Source organism: Mobula hypostoma, chromosome X2 (assembly GCF_963921235.1).
Source record: "Mobula hypostoma chromosome X2, sMobHyp1.1, whole genome shotgun sequence".
NCBI classification, from domain to species: domain Eukaryota; kingdom Metazoa; phylum Chordata; class Chondrichthyes; order Myliobatiformes; family Myliobatidae; genus Mobula; species Mobula hypostoma.
In genome coordinates this window covers 25,075,183-25,089,698 of record NC_086129.1, presented here as the reverse complement: position 1 = coordinate 25,089,698, position 14,516 = coordinate 25,075,183, and the positions used below count along the sequence as shown (strand labels likewise).

The window sequence follows — 14,516 nt, the reverse complement described above, 5'->3', positions numbered from 1 at the left end:
ATGGTTCATTTCCTTACCAAGGTAAGGGGACTTTTAGAACCACACACTGCGAGTTGAAAATTAAAGTATATTGTCTTGAACTACCGTATCTCAATCAATAGTGCACTAAATAAATACAGGAACAGCATTGGTTTCTTCATGTTAGAGGTTGAAAGCGTTACAGTGCTATGCTAACATGAAATATTGACCTGTGGATCAATTGACCCGGGCATCTTGGGATTTGGTCGCTTTTTTTGAAAACAAATTGCTGGTGCAGTGTTTCGTTGTAGCAGTGGGTGTTTGGTTCAAGCGCTATCTCAGAGTTCAGAGTTCATTGCAGCAGAGTACATGTGCCACAGATGGTCTTTAGATAAAGCCATGGTGCCTCTGACTTTGCTGGCCTGTGAATCATATGAATTCAGAGGTGACATTACAGGTTCTGAGTTCACAAGGTTCGAGTATGGCTTGGTTATGAACTGGAACTGTACTGGAGGTTTACAGGATGACTAAAGTAGTGTTGGAACACTGTACCAGCATTTACCCTGTTTCTAATTGAAGTGATAACGGCATTGTAGCAAACAGCATATAATTTTACCCAAATCTGGCTCCCCAGGCAGTTTCTGTTCATTATCACACCACCCTCCCTTGAACATGGTTTCCCTTGGCAAAAATCCTTTTAATAAAACCATTCATTGTTCTGTTAATAAAAGCAGCCTTTATCTATGAAATGTTAACAATGATATAATTTCTAATGATACAATATGGTGTATATAAAATACACCACTTTGATAGAAGGCAAAAAACGTCAATTTTAAAAGAAGGTATGACTAGAGTTTGAATTTCATCTATATTGATCAATATGCTTTTGTTGTATTTAGCGCCACTGCTGATTTGGGTTACTTGCAAAAGTTTGTGAAATTAGCTAAAGAAAGATTTTAGACACCAGTTTTCCTACAGGAGCTTCTGAGATTTACTGTGACTGGCGAATGTAAGGAGCTGTGCACAGGGCTTTGCCACAAGCAAGCTTCGTAAAGTGCTGCAATGAAGAGGGGGCCAATGTGACTTACACTGTATATATATCAACCATCATTTGCTCTGGGAAACCTTGCTCTATGGCCTTTGCTACAACAGGGCATGGGACGGTCAGTGTGTAGGTACTGGAGCATGAAGCATTGCAGTGCATAAAATTAAAAAGTGGTAACCATTGATCAGGCAAGGAAAAGTGACTGCAAAAATATATTGACCTTTGGAATGTGAAACGACCAGATGTTGTGATCAAAACATCAAAGTCACAATGAAGTCTCTAATTCGTGTCTCATCAGGCAGCTCAGCAAACCGCGCTTTTTCTGTGTCACTGTCATATGGCAGTCATTTTCCTAACACAGGAAAACTGTGGAGCTGATAGCGTGACATCATATCATGCACATCTGACATGCTTAAAAGCCAATACTAATTATTCCAGTTTCAAGGTTGTTGGTGTCCCTTCAGTCCATGGCTTGTTCAATACTCAAGAGCTCATCTTAACAGACTTTCTTTAGGTGTTCTTGAGGAATGACAAATTTCAGCTGCAGAGAGCAGAAAATGAGGGGAAACATTTGTTTTAAGATAAATGTCACCCTCCACCGATGCAAGGTTCTCTTTCATGATACGGAATGATTGGTCTGGTAGTGTGTGATCTCAGTGGTTTGTCTCAGATTCAGGGTCTGGCTTTAAGATTATTTTATGTGAAGAAGAGGACAGGGACAGCCTTTATCAATCTGGAGCCTGGTATCGACCTTAAGAGGCTGTTGGCCTCATGAGGATATATTTGGCAGAAGGCGGCCTGAATGAAGCCTGGAGCATGGCTGGACTTGGACAGGCACAGGACTTTTCCATTCAAAACCTGCGACCAAACCAAAGTAGAACATCTTTCAAATTGCTTTTGAGGTCTGGGATAAAAACTAATGGAAATAATTCCCAGTAAGCCAAGTTGGCAAAAAAAATTGCCGTAATTCAGGATGCAGAGAGGCAGCCAGCTGTGCCAAAGCTCCCAGTAGCAGAATGCTAATGCATTGTGTGCATGAGTGCTAATGCAAGGTGAGAAGACTAAGTGATGAGAACATAAAATTCAATGTTAGTAATTGTCTAAGTGATCAACTGGTACCTATTCCCTATCAACTGATTTGGCTTCACTAAGACAGATTTGGCAATAAGAATCTGGACGTGGATTGTGTCACCCTTTCACCGAGATGATCAGCCAAAGATCAATGGGCGGTCTTGCTGTACATGGGGATTTTTTTAATTTTGTATCTTAAAATAGATTGAGGGAAACAATAGAAGCAGATGTGAAACAGTTGGAATGACCATAAAAAGCCCTGGCTGTTGTCTGGTAAGCTGATAATTCAGAGATAAAAATCAACCATCGATTTAGTTATCCACATTTCTTTGTTTATCACAGACTTTTGCGCCCGGTCATTAGTTGGTTCGGTTCATACAATTCTGACCCCTCATTCAATGTTGCCAGCTCAAGATTTGAATACAAAAAGCTTGGCTGACACAGGGACAGCATTGAGTGCCACACAGTATGAGTCGCTTTTAGTTGAGACTATCCATGCACATAGATGCTAAAAAAAAGCCCATTGATGCCATTTTGAAGGACAGAAGGAATATTCTTAGTGTGCAGTTGAAGACGATGGAACAGTCATTAAAGTTCATGAATTCAACACACTAACAAAAAATCCTCTGGCTGCAAAATGTGAAATTGAATTTAATAAATGTAGTTCTTTGTGTGTTTTTAGAATTGAACCTGCCATGGCCAAGCAGAATATATATTATTGTACCACTGATAACCAAGTCAAACAACAGCAGAGGAAAACTAAAGTGGCCACATATCCCATTAATGTAACCCATAGAACCCTGTTATGGACAGTTTGGTTGCTGCCAACAGCACTTTGGGATAATAACTGGCCAGGGCCATGCTTTGCAACATATTACTACACATTCAATAGATATATCTGGAGGAAATCTGTTCAAGAGGGAATTGTACTACATGAGAGTGACCTCTGCTGTACTGCAGAGAACAAGCGGCAGCTGTGATAGGAGAGACTGAACAACCAAAAGACCCAGCCACTAACCATAGCCGCCACTTACTCGTGCCCACACTGCACCAGAATATGTGGACCCTGAATCGGCCTCTACAGCCACCTGAGGACCCAACAATAGACAACCCCTTAGGAAGAACATCAGACTTGACTTGAGTGATCACACTATTACTACACATAAGGAGATGTATATTTACATACCAAATTGCCAGGGACATAATGAGATGCATAGCTGTGCAATGAAATGCCTTTGGACACCTGGATCCATGTGAGAAGGGGCTGCATATCTTGCTCAAATATCACATTTTCAGGAATTGATATGCATGAAAAATATAAAAACAGAGGGTAGTATAGGGACTAGACCTTCTATAAATTAAAGAAATACTTCTTCACACAAAGAAAGGTGAAATTCTGTAATCCTTCAACAAAAAATGTGTGTGTGTGTGTTGTTGGGGGAGGAGTGGAATTTAAACATTTAAATCCTATTTAGATTTTTATCTAAGCTATCAAGAGAGTAAGTAGTGCTGAGAGACAGATCAGCTATGATCTAACAAAAATTGGCAGAGCATGCTTGGGACCGATAGACTTTTCCTGTTCCTATGAAATTAGTCACAAGGGACAAGTTATTGATACATTTGTAAAATCAATTTAAATCAAACGTGAAGGTAATACAGAGCTGACATCGCATGCAAATGTATTTAGGACAGTGCAATTCCTATACAAAAACAACGTGGAAGAACAAAGTCAGGGATTCACTACTGAAGGGGAGCTAAGCTGTCAAATGGGGCATTTCTAGATCTCCTTTCTCGTTCATTGCCATGATGTCCAAAGGTTACATTTTACTTTATGAAGGAATATAGAGACAGGGTCTCTTTATGTCTTCGTGCGGAGCAGAAATCATCCAGCATCCGAAGAGAAGACACCATACCTCTGCAGAGTGCAACATTAGCAATTGATGATCATCAGTAAACCCTTTCTGTTCTGGACAACCTAATTCCTGAGTACTTCTAGGACTAAGTCCAGGTGTATATACAATAGAACAGAGGTTGATAAACAACTTGCTACAGTTTAACAACATTCTAATTCAGAGGCAGGGCAAACCTTTTGTAGTAACACACAAGATTTCAGGAGGAACTCCGAGGGTCATGCAACATCTACAGAGGAGAACGGACAGTTGACATGCTGCGTGACCTTCTGAGTTCCTGCTGCATATTATGTGTTGCTTCAGATTCCAGATTGTAGTCTCTTGTGTCTCCAGACCTACGTAGCTATCACAACTATTCCTGTTACAATGTTCCTGTTAAACTGAATACTGATATGAGTGGTGCTTACTATACGTCTTGCCTCTGGCAAAAGGTTGGGCCTGATTTCTCTTATGGTTGGAATTAATAGTCCAGGTGGAAGGAGATGAAGCCCTAAAATCTAATCCAGTCCATTCAATTCCTTAGGAAAGACCAGACACAAGCAGTTGGGTGAAGCTTGAACTTGCTACAACTCAGGAAAAGCCTCTGGGCAGTTACAAAACAACACTTTTCTCAGATCTACAAAGATAGGGAACATTCCCTCTGATAAACAGTTTTTACATTTCAAGAAAAAGTTTTTTAGTAATTGAAATATTAAGAGAAATATCTAGACAGCTGATCAAATATGTGTATCTGGTTCAAAATTTAACTTGTAGTAACTCAAAGAACAAATAGATGTTTGTTGTCACGAGTCTACAGACAGACGATTAACGAAATCTCCTCAAGTGAAAAATTAGATCCAAGTTCCTCATGTTCCAGGAACAGCATTATCTAGTCTGCAGCTCCCATGAATGAAACGTTAATCTCCTGGACACTATTGAGAATAATCGTCAGGAGAAAAGTCATAAGACTTTTTTTTTTAACTTTTCTTTGAATGCTTTTATTTACTATTTATAAAAGTACACAAGATGGGCATCAAAAGGCTGTCTGATGGGAGAGAGTTGTTGGAGACCCAAGTCACCTCGGGCAAATTCTAACATTTGGAGAACAGACTTGCCAGGGCCATCTATAGCAATCTGGAGAGAAGGAGGGCAAAAGTGAAAGTGCAACAACCAATTTCTACCCTTTTTTCAAACATCATTTATTTCAGCGGGAAAGAGGGGGCGAGAGCCTGAGGGAAATATTCTTGCCATTTCGCTCCACCCTCCCTCCCCAGTGTTAAGAAAAGCTTCAGTCTGAGTGGAAAGCTAGGGCAGTGAGGGGCTGTGGAAGTGACCACAGCAGCCAAGTAAAAAATACAAATGTAAAACAAATGTCGAAAAAAAAATGAAGGATACATTCACAATAACATTCATTAATACAGAATTAATCACAAAATAGATTTTAGACACAGGGGCCTTCATTCTTATGACTGTCACATCATTGTGACCTGTTCCTGGAGAAGAGTCTTTAATTAAAAAAAAAATCAGTCCGCACACTGGTGAAACTTTACTCTCTTTGCCTCCTCTGTGTGCACACAGTGCTGTTAGTCGAGTGAGTCACTATTATCCAGGCCCAGGTCATTTACATTGGTCGTCTGCAGTTCCCCATTGTCTTCATCTTCCTCATCATCTTCCTCTTCGATCTCCTCCTCCTCATCCGTTCCATCCAATGAGTCATCGCCTGCATGGCCAGCCATCATAGCCTGCTGCATGGCAAGGGTGGCGGTGTCGGAGGAGAGTGTCTGCAGACTGTCCATGGCTGTGGTCATAGTACCTGAAGGGAGGAAACCCGTTAGTGTTTGTAGTGGCGATCCAAGAAAGAAAGGGAGGGAAGGAAGGGGAGTGGAAGGAATGGGAGAGGAAAATTCAAAAGAGCGGGACTGGGAAAGCTTGTTGGAGGAGAAACTATAAGACATAAGAGCCAAATGAGGTCCTTTAGCCCATTGAGTCTGCTCCGCCATTCCATTATAGTTGATCTATTATCCCTCTCAACCCCATTCAACCCTGGTGCCTTCATCACGTAACCTTTGGCACCCTTACCTGTCATGAGCCCTGCTGGCCTCTGCAGCTTGCTGTATGGTGTTGGGCTTCTAGATCTCTCGAACATCTGTATTTACTAATTGTTATGTTAACTAGAGCTTTCTGTTTAATCTTGTCAAGTTAATTGTGACTGGCTCAGGTTTTCCACATTCTATGATTATTTAAGGGGACTCTTGTTTAGCACTGTTGCAGAGTCCTTGTGTGTTTGTGGAGAATGGTTTGTCTTGTGGTGTCACTCGGTCATGCCTCTGATGCTTTGTTGGTATTCCTATGTCTAACCTCATTTCCTTCTCCGCATGGGAGTCTGCCGTTCCTCCACTCATGGTTTGAGTTATTGCTGGCACTCACCGTAATAGAGTCTGCTGTTCCTCTGCTCCAGGGTTGAGTCATAGCCAGCAACTTGTTCCCAAGCTATATGTGCAAAATTTCTGAGTTATATGCGCGAAGTTTCTGCGTTTTATGCCATGTTTCCGAGTTATATGCACGAAGTTTCTGAATTATATGTGCAAAGTTTCCAAGTTATATGCCATGTTTCCAAGTTATATGCACAAAGCTTTTGAATTATATTTGCAAAATTTCCAAGTTATAGGCGCAGTTTCTGAGTTATAAGCGCAAAGATTCTGAGTTATATGTACAAAGTTTCTGAATTATATATGCAAAGTTTCCGAGTTATAATGGCAAAATTTCCAAGTGATGTGCACAAAGTTTCTGAGTTATATGCGCAAAGCTTCCAAATTATATCCAGAATGCAATGTTTCCAATCAATACACACAATGCAATGCTTCCGACAATGCACAATGCAATTTTTCTGAGCTATATGCGCAATGCAATGCTTCTGAGTATGCACAATGCAATGTTTCTGAGCAATGTGCAACGCAATGTTTCCAAACTCTACACAATGCACTGTTTCCGAGCTAAGTGCAATGCAATGTTTCTGAGCTATGCACAATGCAATGTTTCCGAGCTATACGCAATGCAATGTTTCAGAGCAATGCACAACGCAATGTTTCCAAACTCTATACAATGCAATGTTTCTGAGCTATGAGGAATGCTATGTTTCCGAGCTATGCACAATGCAATGTTTCCGAGCTATATGCACAGGGCCATGTCTCTGAGATATATGTGCAATGTAGTGTTTCTGAGCTATGTGCGCAATGCAGAGTTTCCGAGCTATATGCGCAATGCAATGTTTACAAGCTATATGTGCAATGCAATGTTTACAGTCAATATGCACTGGAGCTATATGTGCAATGCAATATTTATGATCAATACGCACCGGAGCTATATGCGCAATGCAATGTTTACGATCAATACGCACAATGCAATATTTCTGAGCTATATGCGCAATGCAATGTTTATGATCAATATGCACAATGCTATGTTTCTGAGCTATGCGCAATGCAATGTTTATGAGCTATTTGCGCAATGCAATGTTTATGGTCAATATGCACTGGAGCTATATGTGCAATGCAATATTTATGATCAATTCGCACCGGAGCTATATGCACAATGCAATGCTTCCGAGTAAGTGCAATGCAATGTTTATGAGCTATATGCGCAATGCAATGTTTATGAGCTATATGCGCAATGTACTGTTTCCGAGCTATATGCGCAATGCATTGTTCCTGAGTTCTATGCACAATGCAATGCTTCCGAGTAAGTGCAATGCAATGTTTCCGAGCTATATGCGCAATGTACTGTTTCCGAGCTATATGCGCAATGTACTGTTTCCGAGCTATATGCGCAATGCATTGTTCCTGAGTTATATGCGCATTGTTCTTGAGTTTTCCAGACCTGTCTTGAGAGCATCAGGTCTGCTCTGGGTTTTCTGACCCAGTCTCGAGAGCATCGGGTCTGTTCCGAGTTTTCCAGCCCTGTCTCGAGAGCATCAGAGCTCCCTGAGCCGTCAGGGGCTAGTCTGAGGGAGGAAGGTACTGTTATGAGCCCTGTGGGCCTCTGCAGCTTGCTGTAGAGCGTTGTGCTTCTAAGTTTCCCGAGCACCTGTATTTAAGGGTAAGACAGAGGGAGGGAAGGGAGAGTGAGTGAGTGAGAGAGGGGTGGGAAGGTGAAGGAGAAAGAAAGAGGGAGAGAGAGAGAGAGGCAGACAGAAAGAAAGAGGGAGAGAGAGGGAGAAAGAAGGAGGGAGGGAGGGATGGAGGAGGAGCAAGGGAGGGAGTGTGGGATAGAGAGAGAGAGAGAGAGAGAGAGGCTCATAGGAGAGGGAAAAGCAAGAAAGGAAGCACAGGCTTGGTTGCATTTCAGGGAATAGAGAGAAGGCTGCAACACAGCAGGGAATGAAATTCTCACTGTGTGCCAGGTTAAGTGAGTGCCAGCTTCATGCTTACTGTCTGGATTGCTGGGATTCCCTCCTTGCTGCTGTAGAACACCCGCTGCAATTGAGTCAGGCCAGAAACGCTGAGTTGGCCGATGCTGGGATTTGATTTTCTTAGCTTTAGGAGCTGGGTCAGGATTACTGGCATCAAGCATTGGCTGCAGGATACGCCGCCTGGCATTGATAAACCTGGAGAGAGACACAACAGTGTTAGTGTGAATCTCAAACTCCATCCAAGGGAGGAGGATATCACTCCTCACAGTCAACAGTTTACCTCAAGATAACAATTACACAGCATAAAATCTGTGCACATGAACACCAGACCTGCTTTAGTAAAAGAGCAACAATTTTATGGGAATGCTCCAAGTTTAATGTTCTCTTCTCAGTGATACTCCACCTAAAGGATATTTTTCATTATCATCATATTACTATCTTGGAATTCTCAACCCACAGCCACTGTAGAAAGAGTAGCACCCACAACTATGAAATGAAGCTTACAGGACTGCCACTCAATCCCAATTCATTCACCAATATTTCCTAATCAACTTTGGTCTACATGTGACTCGAAATCTGTGCTATGGTTGATGAGTGTAGCTGCCCTCTGAAGTGACCTCAAAATTTACTCAAACTTAGAACATGGAACAGTACAGTACAGGAACAGGCACTTTGGCCCACAGTGTTGGACCGAACCAGCTAAAAAACAAATCAAAAACACCTAAACACTAATCCCTCCGACCTACACAATGTCCATATTCCTCCATCTTTCTCACATCCACGTGCCTATCTAAGCTTCTCTTAAAAGCCTCTAATGTATTTGCCTCTAACACCATGTACCAGGCAGCGCATTCCAGGCATCCACCACTCTCTGAGTAAAGAACTTACCCCTCACATCCCCCTTGAACCAAACCTCTCTCATCTTCAATGGATTCCCTCTGATATTAGACATCTCAACCCCAGGAAACAGATATCCCCTGTCTACTCTATCTATGCCTCTCGTAATCTTGTAAACCTCTATCAGATCTCCCCTCAGCCTCCGGCACTCCAGAGAAAACAGCCCAGGTTTATCCGGCATCTCATGTCAGCACATCTCCTCTAAACCAGGCAGCATTCTGGTGAACCCTTTCTGCACCCTCAACATCCTTTCTGTAGTGGGGTGACTTCTTTTTGCTCAGAGGGAAAGTGGAGCAAGTAGACTATCACCACATTTTTGGTGCACCAGGGAGAGGTGACAAATTGCTAGCATTGCCAGTGATGACTATATCGCAGGATTGAAGAGAAGGAGCAGCCTTTTGAAGGCAGCCATCATCTGCTTAGAAGTATGCAATAGGCAATTTATGTGACCTTGCCAATCCATCCAGCTGGCATTGAGCATTGGCCACAGGGTATGCTAGCTGGCACAGAGAAACCTGGAGTGAGACAGAATGGCATTGGTACGAAGCTCAAACTACAGCTGAGAACTACGTTTCTCCCCCTTGACGCTGAAATTGAGAACCTGCTCTGCAAATATAATTTCTGTCCAAGGAGTTTGAGAGATGAGTTGGTCTATCCAGGGCTTGGAAACTCTGCAGAATTCAACCACAATTTTCTGAGACACAGTACGTCTGAGAGTAGTACCCCTTTTGAGCACACTGATGGTGAAAGATTACACAATGATAATTGGGGTGGCACGGTGGTGTAGTGGCTAGTACAACGCTCTACAGCACAGGCGACATGGGTTCAATTCCCACTGCTGCCTGTGAGGAGTTTGTATGTTCTCCTCGTGACTGCATGGGTTTTTTCCAGGCACTCTGGTTTCCTCCCACAGTCCAAAAACGTACTGGTTGGTATGTTAATTGGTCATTGTAAATTGTCCCATGACTAGGTTAGTATTAAATCAGGGAAATGCTGGGCAGTGTGGCTCAAAGGGCCAGAAGGGTCAATTCCATGCTATATCTCTGTAAAATTTCTCTAAAATAAAAGGTCTAGTGTCGTTATCACAAAGTCAATGCATTTACCTATCTACCTATTGATGTAGTGCTGGAAGAGGTGGGTAGGTGTTGCCAGCATGTGCTTCTCTTACTCTGAGGGCTTTCCCTCCTTGAAATGGGAAGATGGTGGAAGAAGTGCTGCAGGGTCTGTACAGGTGGTTGTGGTAAAATAGGGAAGAACACTTGGCAAAGACACAAGAGAATGCAGGTACTGGATTCTGGATCTACACACAAGATGCTGAAGGAACTGAACAGGTTAGAGTGTCAACACTTTAATTCCTTCCACAGATGCTGATTGACCTATTGAGCTCCTTTAACAACTCATTTTTCTCTCAAATGACAACAGCCAGCATTGTGTTCCTTGGCTCAGCCAGTAGAACACTGTAATTTGATTTAGGGTCAGGCCTGGGGCGATCTGGTGATGTCCATCGTGTCATTTTCCATCTACTGGGGATCACTGTGATCTAAATGCAGGTTGTAGTAGCGTAGTAGTTAACGCAACGCTATTACAGCTCGGGGCATCGAAGTTCAGAGGTCAATTCCTGCGCAGCGTGTAAGGAGTTTGTACATCCTCCCCTTGAATGTGTGTGTTTCCTCCCACACTCCAAAGAGATACTGGCTAGTCGGTTAATTGGTCATTGTAAATTAGGCTAGTGCTAAATATGTGGGTTGTTGGGCAGTGCTGCTTATCAGACCAGAAGGGCTTGTTCTGTGTGGCATTTCTAAATAATTAAAATAAAAAGTAAACTTCGCCTATTATGCAGCCATACAGGTGGATCTGAGCCCACATGTTGTCAATATTCTGGCCAATCACTTTCACAAGAGATTCAGCAGATGCTGGAAATCCAGAGCAGCACACTCAAAATGCTGGAGGAACTCAGAAGGTCAGGCAGCACCTGTGGAGAGGAATAAACAGTCAATCTTTCAGGCAGAGACCTTTAATCGGGACTGGACTGGACAGGAAAGGGGAAAAAGCCAGAATAAGAAGGGGAGGGGAGGGAGTACAAGCTGGCAGGTGATAGGTAAGATCAGATGATGGGGTAGGCGGGTGGGTAGGTGGGGGAGGGAGGGTCATGAAGTGAAAAGCTAGGAGGTGATAGGTGGAAGAGGTAAAGGACTGAAGAAGATGGAATCTTATTGGAGAGGACAGTGGACCATGGGAGAAATAGGAAGAAGGGGGGCACCAAAGGGAGGTGATGGGCAGGGAACAGAAGGGGTAAGAGGGGAGCTAGAATGGGGAATGGAAAATGAGGGGACGGGGAGGGGGGAGATAATACTGGAAGTTAGAGAAATCAATGTTCATGCCATTAGGTTGGAGGCTACCCAGACAGAATACGAGGTATTGCTCCTCCAACCTGAGAGTAACCTCATCGTGGCAGTCGAGGAGGCTATGGATCAACACATTGTATTGGGAAGTCGAGTTAAAATGGGTGGCCACTACGAAATCCTGCCTGTTGCGGTAGATGGAGCTAAGATGCTTGACAAAGTACTCCCCTAATTTACATAGGGCCTCGGCGGCCACACTGGGAGGACCAGATACAGTAGATGACATCCACAGACTCTCAGGTAAAGTGTGGCCTCAGCGGGAAGGAGTTCTGAATGGTAGTGAGGGAGGAGGGGATTGGGTAGGTGCAATACTTGTTCTGCTTGCAGGGATAAGTGCCAAGAGGGAGGTCAGTTGGCAGGGACAAATAGACAAGGGAGTCATAGAGACAGCGATCCCTGTGGAAAGTGGAGAATGAGGTGGGTGGGTGGGTGGGTGGGGGGGAGGGAAAGATGTGTTTAGTGGTCGGATCCCATTGAAGACGGCGGTCGTTATGGAAAGATGTGCAGGATGCAGAGGCTCATGGCGTGGTGGGTAAGAATAAGGGGAACCCCATCTGTTATGGAGGGGAAGAAGGAGTGAGGGCGGATGTTAGGGAAATGGAGGAGATATGGATGAGGGCAGCATCAATGATAGAGGAAGGGAAACTCAGTTCTTGGTTCAGCCTGGTTAAGGGCATCTCATATTCCTCATATTGAGAGTATGGGATTTAATCCAAGCCATGTTGGACTGTGTGCTTCAAAGCCAGGTCACACAAGGTATTTACAGATCAAGCACTGAGACAACATCAGGACAAAGGTTCTTTTTTGAGGAGATTTGGTATATCAACAAAGACTTGTGTAAATTTCCATAGATGTATGGTGGAGATCATTCTGTCTGGGTGCATCACCCTGGTCAGGGGGCTCCAATGCACAGGATCAAAAGAGGCTGGAGGGGTTTGTCGACTCAGCCAGCTCCGTCACAGGCACAAGCCTCTCGACTATCGAGGACATCTTCAAGAGATGGTACCTCGCAAAGGCAGCATCCATCACTGTACCCTCATCATCTGAGCATGCTCTCTTCTCACCACTCATACCGGGGAAGAGATACAGGAACCTGATCAGCCACAGTCAATGATCCAGAAGCTGCTTCTTCCACTCCGCCATTAGATTTCTGAACGGTCCATGAACACTTTGTTGTTCCTTCTTTTCGCACTATTTAGTTATTTTTGTAATTTATGGCAATTTAGAGCTTTCTCTGCACTGTTGCTGCAAAAAAAAAATCAAATTTGACACAGTGATAATGAAAATAGAAATCTAAAGTCTTTGGGGTTATTATGGGACTTGTTTAATTTGCCCATAACTTAGGCTTCTCTGTAGGACAGGAGTCATGTCTCAGACCATTCTCAATCAGGTGACAGCAAAAAAAAAACCTCAAAAATGCCAGGAATACTGACAAATACTGGTAATCAAGGTTTGAGCAGAGCATAAGTGGGAAGAATTGAATTGACCCTCAGTTCTACAGCTACACTTCCCCTCAAGCAGTCCCTCAATGTGAAGGATAAATTGCTTCCATTCCAGTTCACTGCGTCATGAGGTGGCAGATGAGGCAACAATCGGACAAGTAGAGTTAATTGTAAGTACTCTTTCTCTTTGATGGCCAAAAGGCTGAACTGGCACACTGAAGGCAACGGTGAATTTCATCATCAATGTCTGCGTTTGCCAAGGTACAGCCTCCCCAGCATGCCAGCGAGGATGAGGGCTGTTGGTCAATGAGTCATCAGTGGATTCCGGAATCAGAGTTCCGTGTGGGCAGGTGGTACAAGTCATAGTGACTCCCTATGTACTCAGATTGGCGAGATGAAATTCGGGGCCTAGTATTCGGGGTCCTGGTCATCAGAGACTCCGTGTTCGGGGACCCGGACATTGGAGAGTTTGGGGTCCTGGTCATCGGTGAGTCTGTCACTCGTGGCCTAGTGTTCAGGGTTCTCATCATCGGAGAGTTCTGCATTTGAGGCCGAGCGCTTGGAGCTGTCATCCAGGATCCTCATTCGTTGCCATTGGAAAATCCTGAGGTCGTTACTAAAGATTGAAGCCCAAAGGCTGATCAGGAGTCCAGAAGTCAAGGTCCGATGGCCACAGCCCTGAGTCCACTGAGGAAGTCAGCACTGAGGCTGGAGTCCAGAGACAGTCCGTCCTGGGGTTGGAGGACTGTGTGTGTGCATCGGTGGGTACGTCATAGGTAGGAACGGGGATTGTTTTGCTATTGTTGTTTTGTTGCTTGTTGTGTTCTGTATTGTTCTGCCAAGAATTGTGGGCATGCTAAGTTGGCGCTGGAACATGTAGCAACACTTGCGGGCTGCCCCCAGCACATCCTTAGGTTGTGTTGGTTGTTTTTATGTACTTGTGATAAATAAATGAATCTGGATCTGGACGACTGGTGAGTCACTATTGTACAGCAGGAGCAGGATGACCGAGGAGTCTTGCAGAGGGAAGCCCACTCCACTGCATGCTTCAGTGAGCAAGTCACTGATGACATCATCTGCGTACTGCAGTTTGGGATTGAGGCTAGAGTAACCTTGGCCCAGAGTGGGCAACTTGGGTAGAATAGTTTCTCATTCGTCCAATAAATCAGCTCCACTCCAATGCGAGAAGTCTGTTGTGGGGTGAAGAGTAATCCTACAATAGGAAAAGTGTTGAGTAATGACACAGCCTTCCTTGACTCCTGTCTGTACTGGAAGTGGACTCATAACATAGAAGTTCCATTTTAGAATATGATAAAGTTCCCAGTTAAATAATACCATAATTGAAAATTTTCCACATCTCTTCTGATAATGGACATAATCCAATAAAAGTCCAAAATTTGTATCCAG

General features: G+C 43.7%; 1 protein-coding gene across 9 annotated transcripts in view; it reads right to left on the bottom strand.

The window, feature by feature from the left end:
• Window positions 1-672: 672 nt before the first annotated feature.
• The window catches only part of pknox2 (pbx/knotted 1 homeobox 2), a 533,394-nt gene continuing 519,550 nt past the window's right edge, over window positions 673-14,516 (bottom strand). For 8 of the 9 annotated variants that reach the window (XM_063038519.1, XM_063038517.1, XM_063038526.1 and 5 more), the window contains 2 exons: window positions 8,388-8,563; window positions 673-5,776 (listed from right to left, as the gene is read on the bottom strand). In XM_063038519.1, coding sequence (XP_062894589.1) covers window positions 5,547-5,776; window positions 8,388-8,563 — 406 coding nt within the window. In that variant the 3' untranslated portion in view covers window positions 673-5,546. The remainder of the gene's footprint in view (window positions 5,777-8,387; window positions 8,564-14,516) is intronic. The other variant, XM_063038525.1, reaches the window with a different exon arrangement.